This window comes from Crocuta crocuta, unplaced genomic scaffold, assembly GCF_008692635.1.
Source record: "Crocuta crocuta isolate KB4526 unplaced genomic scaffold, BGI_CrCroc_1.0 scaffold30, whole genome shotgun sequence".
In the NCBI taxonomy this organism is placed as follows: Eukaryota; Metazoa; Chordata; class Mammalia; order Carnivora; family Hyaenidae; genus Crocuta; species Crocuta crocuta.
In genome coordinates this window covers 12,695,700-12,703,683 of record NW_027528345.1, presented here as the reverse complement: position 1 = coordinate 12,703,683, position 7,984 = coordinate 12,695,700, and the positions used below count along the sequence as shown (strand labels likewise).

The window sequence follows — 7,984 nt, the reverse complement described above, 5'->3', positions numbered from 1 at the left end:
AGATTCCATTTCCATCCCCTCCTATAACTGCAATAGACATGTAGCTATTACTGGCTCCATCTGTGTTTGTCTCATGTTCTGGATGAGAGTGTCAGACTGCTTGCTTCCTACATATATAGAACACGTCTCCTTTTTCCTCTGAACTCCTTATTCTGTGACCTAAAAGATGCTCAATAAATGCTTAAACTGTTTTTGCTTAAACTTTAGCTCTCATGCTGTCTTGTGTGCCTTGCAATGAGGACATTTCCCACAGATCTTTGAGAGCTGACTTGCCATGCTGTGATCTATCCCCATGGTACTGTCTATAGAGGCAAGGCATGGTGTTAGGTCCATGCAGATGCTGAGGTGTGAGCAAATGTGTATTCCAAGCCCAGTGTAAGCTCCTACTGGAGGCAGGTAGAACTCTGTAAACTCTAGTACACCTGAGCTTGCCTGCCTTCTTCCCTTCCTTCCTTCCACTACATGCAACTAGAAGGTACTCAGGTCTCTCACACAGGGTCAGATGACAGTGGATCCATGTCTGACACCCAATAATGACATCCTTTGCTTCCAGAGGAGATGCCACAGCAGACCCGAGTGCTCCAGCTCTTCTAACCTCTCTGTTCAGAAGGCCTTCCGGCATCCCTCCCATGGTAGTTGGCCCTCTTCCTTGGTCTCGGGTCACTAGAAGCCACCAGATTCTGATCTCTCCTTGTAGTTAGGGTGTCTGTTGCTATCACCCCAAGTGTGGAGTTCTTAATGAAATCACCTTTTTTTTTTTTTTTTTTTTTTGAGGTCAATGCAGCCTCTCTCCCAGGCTCCTAGAGTGGTCAGCTTGCCACAACAATCATCCAAGGCAAGATTGAGGGGGCTTATGAGGATAAGAAAATGTGAGACTTCAAGGGAGGTTCAAGGTCTTCTGATGGTTGGGTCACTTCTCCCACCCATGGGCTATCTGGTTGCATTTCCTGTGCACTTAAAATAGGCTTGTTACACAGGTGTCATTTTTAGCAGAGAGGGAAGCCATCCACCCAAATGACAGCTAATTTACCAGTTTTTGTCTTAAAACCCTGTCCTGAGCTCACATGTGCAGGGCTTGGTCCTGAGCTTGGGGTAAGAGACAATCTGGGTGGGAGAAATGTCCTAAGGGAAAAGGCTTTCTTGTCCAGCGTGACAATGGAGGTGGGACACACACAGGGACCCTTGTAGAGGGACAGTACCGGAAGCAGGAAGAGCTGGGCAGCAATTCATTCTACAAAACTTTCAAATCCACCATGGGCCAGGCACTGTGCTGGGTGATGGGGGCACTGTTGGACCAGAGAGATAAGACCCCCCACTCCCCTTCATGGTGTCTATTGTCAAGGGGGCAGGGCTGCAACCTTCACGTAGGGAAGAGGGAGGAAGGAAATGCAGGCAGCAGAGCCCACAGGAGTCTGAAAAGGAAAGGCTTCCTGGAAAGGGAACCTAGGAGGCACGTTTGAAAGGGGAAGAAACCTGGCATGGGAGTGAAATAGGGGATGTGGAGGTTGCCAGAGCAGCGAGGTAAACAAAAGCAATAAAACAGGGGGCCACAGGGAGACAGAAGGGACATTAGAGATCTCTTGGTCACCCCAATTGTGAACAATAATAATAATGCTCCGATGAATGTCTTTGGTATTGAGTCCACTCACTCAGGCCTTTGGGTCAGTCTGGAACATTTTCATCCCTGTGACTGGGATAGCAGAGGTGCAGCTTGTGTTATAGAGCCAGGGACACACCAGCAGAGGCTCTCTGGTGAATTCCATGGGGACACACTGTGAGATTTGTAGGCACTACAGTTAGGAGGGAGCCCACTTTCCACTCTGTCTTCCCAAACTCTTCCCAGACTCCGGTGTAGTGTTCGTTCTGGGAGGCAGACAGCATAGTGACATCAGTAGACACCCAGGGTTTTGGGGGAATGAAAAAGCCACAGAGTCACCTAATTGAACCTGCTGCCTCCTGAGAAGCTGGTGCCTGGGGGCCCTGGGACTGGGCCATGCCTGGCAGAAGCCAAGCTCATTCATTAAGGGAGGGCCCTGGTTCAGTAGTGCACAAATTCTATACAAGGCTAATTACAGGAAAGACTTGAAATGGAGACTCTGGGATTACAACAAAGGAAATTGGTGTGGGGATTAGTTGTAGCCAGAGAATGAAACCTTGGAAATCATCCAATTAATGAACCAGTTCACTGGGACCTATAAAAGGGGCCACCTACCTCCCTGTGTCAGAAGGTGCCTTTTCCTCAGAGGCATCTGAACCAGGACATCTTCCTGTGCCCAGAGAAAATGATGAGCCAGCAGTCCAGCAGGCTGTTCCAGGCCACCAAGGGCTCAAGGGGTCGCTCTGCTGTCATGGCGTCCAGCCAGAGTTGTATCAGCCCCACCAGGTCCCAGTCGGCCTTGTGTTCTGGGGAAGGCAGTGCCTCCACAGCCTGTGCCACAATAGGGGGTGCCTTTGGCAGCCAGAGCACGTACAACCTTGGGAGGAGCAAGAAGGTCTCACTTAGTGTGGGCAGATGTGCCGCTCAGGCTGGGGGCTCAGCATGGGGTTCCTTAGGTACCTTTGGAGGGAGCCCGTGTGGGGCTAGAGAAAGAGGCAATGGAGAGAGATGTGGTTTTGGAGGTATTCCTGGTACATCCGGGGACCTTGCGAGTTCAGGGGGCTTTCCCCTCCACCTCCAGAAGGTGATAATCAACCAGAGCCTCCTTCAGTCCCTGAACATGGGAAACAACCCTCAGATCAGGGAGGTGAAGACCCAAGAGAAGGAACAAATCAAGATGCTCAATGACAAGTTTGCCTCCTTATCGACAAGGTGAGGGCCCATGGTGGGGAGGGGGCCTGGGAACATGAGGCCTGGGTTGGGGTTGTTGGTCTCACGAGCAGGAGGCCGGGCAGGCCATGACCTCTCCTCCCTGGTTGACCTCAGGTGGGTTCTTGCAGCAGGAGGCAGGGTGCTGGAGACCAAATGGTGGCTCCTGCAGGAGCAGTTGGCCACCTGTAAGGCCAGCACCAATGACCTGAAGCCCTTCTTTGAGTCCTACACCAGCTGCCTGTGGGCCCACCTAGACTGGCTGGGTGAGCAGCCTCAGCTGGATGGAGAGCCGAGCATGATACAGACACTCATGGAGGAATATAAGAGGAAGTGAGTGAAGTCTAGGGGATTGTGGTGCAGGTCAGCTGGGAAATTGTTGGTGCATGTCCTCAAGGACCTGAGTCTGTAGGCCACAAGATGGGGTGTCAGGATGGGGGTCTGATGAAAGGAGGATCTGTTCTTTTTTGATATTTGTGTTGGTGCCAAGGAAAATGAGGTGTATGTCACAGCATGGGCATCTAGGGAGCTCCTTTAGGCAGAGGAAGATGTCAGGCACTTTAGTGTTAACACCAGTGGATCTCATCCTTTGTTGTTAACCAGAATCACTTTGGGAGCTTTATAAATTCCGAATGTCCAGGTTTCACTCATGACTCACTGAATCAGAATTTCTAGGCATGGGAGCCAGGCATCATGGAGCCCCAGATGATTCCAATGTACTGCTAAGAGTGAGGACCAGTTAGAGAATCTGTTTGTCCTGGGTAATGAGGGAGATTCAAGGGGAGGTAGGGCACAGATAGAGAAGAGAACAGATGGGAGCTTCAGGGGCTGGTCACTTCAGAGTTACCAAGGGTCTTTGCTCATGAGGACTAGACTGACTCCACGCAGTGGAGAATCCAAAGACCTCTATGAATGTGCTGTCTAAGAACACCAGGGGTTATGTGCCAGTTCAACCACATGTTTTATCTCCTTCTATTTCCAATACCTTGTAGTGTCAGAAATAGGGTGCCAATGTGCTCTTGAAGGCTCTACCATCATAAAAAATCATGCCACTCAACTGGCTTTAGCCTGGTTTTATCCAGGGAATAGTCACCTGCAGCCCCGCCCCAGGTTATACACTAGCTCCGGGAATAAACACCTTTCTCTGGGCACATGTGCACACACCCTTGGCTCAGTCACCCTTGGGCATGACCTCCCTCTTTCCTTACAGGTATGTGGATGAGTTTAACAAGCGCTCAGAGGCTGAGAATGAGTTCATGGTTCTGAAGAAGGTGAGCAGGCCAGTGGGAAAGAACAAGACAGCACGGGGAGGAGATGGCATGAGGGAAGGATGGGGGAATGGTAGTGCCTTTCCAGAGATGTGAGACTGGAGAATACTTTGCCCCGAGCAGGATTCCAAGGGTTTTCCTGTTGTTGAGGGCCAGAACCCAAGTCAGTGCCAGCCTTGAGTCTGAACCTATGCCCTGAGGGTTTTCTTTCTGTAACTAAGATATCTCTCAAGTGTGTTTGGCTCATCAGTTGCAAAATTGCTTTGAGCCAGTCCTTACATATTAGAGTTTATTGCCAACTATTAATAACTACAAAAAATAATAATAAAGATCTTTTCTGACACTGAGCTCAATTGTGAAAACGCTCTACTGGAAGTGTAATGTCTGGTTTAAGTGATATTTGCTCTCACAACCATGTAAACATGGTATCAATATTCTTTTTTTTACATGTTTATTGATTTATTTTTGAGAAAGAGAGAGTGAGAGCGTGCCAGCACAACCGAGCACAAGTAGGGGAGGGGCAGAGAGAGAGGAAGACACAGAAACCGAAGCAGGCTCCAGGCTCTGAGCTATCAGCACAAAGCCTGAAGCAGGACTGGAACCCATGAACCATGAGATAGATCATGACCTGAGCTGAAGTCAGATGCTTAACTGACTGAGCCACCCAGGTGCCCCGGTATCAATATTCTTAAATGAAATGGTAATGAGTGAGGGTAATATTGAAGTGAAGAAGGTTGGTTCTCTGTTTTTACTTTCAGGATGTGGCTAATTCCTGCATGACCAAAGTGGACTTGGAAACAAAAATGGAGATTCTGACCAGTGAAATCAACTTCCTGAGAGCCCTCTTTGAAGCTCTAAGGACCTGTAAACTTTCCTCTAGGGTGGAAGCCACAACATGGGATGTCAAATCTTGCTTGATTCTGAGAATTCAGCTCCCTTTGTGAAATCTATTTGGCAGCAAACATTTACAAAATCTTTCTCATATTTATCCTTATTTTTTTCATTTTTTCAATTTTATACCTCCTTAATAATAATGCTTACGTTCTCCTTCCCATGACTCCAAGCTTTCAGAATCTGCAGCCCATGTCTTTGGAATCTTTATGTATATAGACTCCCAAGGGAAATCCTTGGGAGAGTAAGGGAAATACCTCATGCCTGCTGGGAAGTTTCTTGCTGCCTGGTTTCTGGATCTCTGTCTTGTTCCCTTCCTTCCCCTTCAATAAGATTTAGTTTTCTAGATTCCCACAACATTCCTGAGCCAGTGGATGGAAGGTTTAGGGCACCCTAGAGAGATGACGACACTGTACAATGGTGTGCTCCTGTGGGCATGTAGGAGTACAACCAGGTGCTGTCAGAATCCAGTGATATGTCTGTCATCCTGTCCATGGACAACAACCAGCATCTGGACCTGGACAGCATCATCACTGAGGTCAAGGCCCAGTATGAGGAGATTGCCCAGAGGAGCAAGGCTGAGGCTAAAAGGCTGTACCGGGTCAAGGTAAATAAGGGTCACTGCATCAGTCTAGACTCACCCAGGTCTCCTGTTCCTTCACCTCCAGCCCCTCCTTGTCCCATCCCAAATAACGTACATTTTGTTCAGTGGGAACCCCCCTGAAGTATCTTTCACAAATATCCATAATTTGCAGTGCTTTTCATTCTACTACCTGTTATCTTTAGGGGCAGCTGTGATTTTTCGTTAAGCAATACTTTTCATTCTAAATGCCTGCTGGACTTCCATATAGTATTAGGACATTCTGGACTAACTGCACTTCTATTCTCATTTTATTTTATTTTTCATTTTAGGTGGAAGGAGATGGGCAAAGGGGGGGGGAGAGAGAGAGAGAGAGAGAGAGAGAAGAGAGAATCTTAAGTAGACTCCATTCTTAGCGTGGAGCTCCATGCAGGACTCAACCCCACAACTCTGGGATCATGACTTGAGCTGAAATTAAGAGTCGGATTCTCAACTGACTGAGCCACCTAGGCTTTCCTTATTCTCCTTTTAACACACATATATTTGAGGGTTAGGGATAATCTCTCCCTATCTGCTCTACACCTTCCAGCTTGGGGAGCTGCAGACTACAGCCAGCAGGTATAGTGATGACTTGAGAAGCACAAAGAATGAGACTGCAGAACTCAACAGGATGGTCCAGAGGTTGTGGGCAAAGATTGACAGCACCAAGAAGCAGGTTGGTGTGGCTCCCCAAAGCCTAGGATTGTAGCTCTGATGCTGGTGGGGCATCTGAACCTAGCAGGCTGGAAAGCTTTTCAGGTCCTCATTGGAACCTACAGAGGGCTTCCCAGGAAATACCATACAGAGCTATGGCTTCATGTATGTTACCTTTACTCCTACCCATCATCTTCAAGATAGAATGATCTTCCCTCACTTCATTGGGTGTGGCCCCAGACTCCATGAAATATGTGGGATTGAGTTTCTGGGGCCTCACACCATGGAGTATGAGATTTAAGAGATTGGGAAGCAGGTCACCAATATCTCTGGGTAAGGATTCAAATCACCATTGGAATTTCCTAGCATAGTGTAGATACATGGATATGAATGATATGGGCAGAAGAAGTTAGCGTGGTTAAAAACACAGCACACAGGTTAGAGATTTTAATTAAGACGTTTAGAGGGAGACCTGTGCTCAGGTCTTACCTCTTATGTGCTCAGGTGGGTTTAAAGATTCAGCCTTTCTCTTTTTTCTCCTCCCATTTCAGAATACCAACCTACAGGCAATGAAGGCTGACGCTGAGCAGAAAGGTAAATGGACTCTCAAAGATGACCAGGTGAAGTTGGCAGAGCTCAAGGAGGCCCTCCATCAGGCCCAGAAGAACTTGGCTTGTCTCTTAAGTGACTATTTGATGAACATCAAATGGGCATTGGATGTGGACATCGTCACCTACCAGAAGATGCTGGTTGGTGAGGAGTACAGGTGTGTGGGGACTCTGTCCAAGGCAAGGAAGACAACTTGAGAATCAAGTTTCAAAGGGTTGTATGCTCCTTGGTTAGATACAGTCGCAAGGAACAAAGGAGGGTCTCAACAAATGCTTGATTAACTGAATTATACTGCCTAGCACTCCCCCTTTGGCCTCAGGGAAAACACCAACTTTATATATTTGTTAGAGCTGAATAGTTATGCTTTCCAACAGGCATTTGGTGCTCCCCAAAGGCCAATGTCAGCCAGTCCTGGTATGGTGGAGAATACAAGATGGGTACTAGGTGGTCCTAGCAGCCTGCTCCTCCTCTTCTCCAAACTGTTTTCCATGTCTCTCTGCATCAGTCTCTCTTCTTTGCTTCTCCATCTCTGGCACAGATAAGAGCTGTGTCACTTTTGGTATAGGCCAAGGACTCTACTAGACATTCTCCATGGCTTAATTTACTCTCTTCAACAAACCCTCCAGGTTTGTCAGTGAGGGAATCAGGGCCAGGATGATGACAGAGCCAGGTATCCAGAGGCACATTATATCTCTGTTCTCTGCATCCCCATGCTAGAATCCCAGGGAAGGCCTTCTCATGTCTGACTTCAATCCCCAATGCTGCAGCTCATTTTATTGTGCTCTGGTGTCCCAGGGGATAATTCTGAACAGAGATGGTGAGAGGAACCACCATGAGGTTTCCATGATATTTATTTTGTTTTCCTAAACAGATGTCTGGGGAGTGTCAGAGCCCAGTGTGCATCTCTGAGTATCTTATGCACTCCATTTCTATTGTTCGAGATGATTTCTTGTGGCTTTACTTCAGCTTGCCTACCTGCAAGTTGTCTTTTCTACAGTTTGATTCCAAGAGTAAAAGAAAGGGAGGAACCAAGAGGGAGTCATATTTGGGTAGGACTTATCTAATGTCCTCTCCAGTGTATGTCCTGGATTCCCCCGCAGACAAAGAACTCCCTACCATGGGAGGGTAGTCTCCTTT

The 7,984-nt window shown here is 47.8% G+C and overlaps 1 protein-coding gene across 1 annotated transcript; it reads left to right on the top strand.

Moving 5' to 3' along the window:
* The first annotated feature begins 1,155 nt into the window (after positions 1-1,155).
* On the top strand, positions 1,156-7,044 carry LOC144222981 (keratin, type II cytoskeletal 3-like). Its single transcript, XM_077753683.1, has 9 exons — positions 1,156-1,161; positions 2,244-2,514; positions 2,656-2,809; positions 2,924-3,139; positions 4,017-4,077; positions 4,833-4,925; positions 5,420-5,572; positions 6,135-6,260; positions 6,790-7,044. Exons 1-9 carry the CDS (start codon positions 1,156-1,158, stop codon positions 7,042-7,044), a joined length of 1,335 nt encoding a protein of 444 aa, XP_077609809.1.
* Positions 7,045-7,984: the final 940 nt, after the last annotated feature.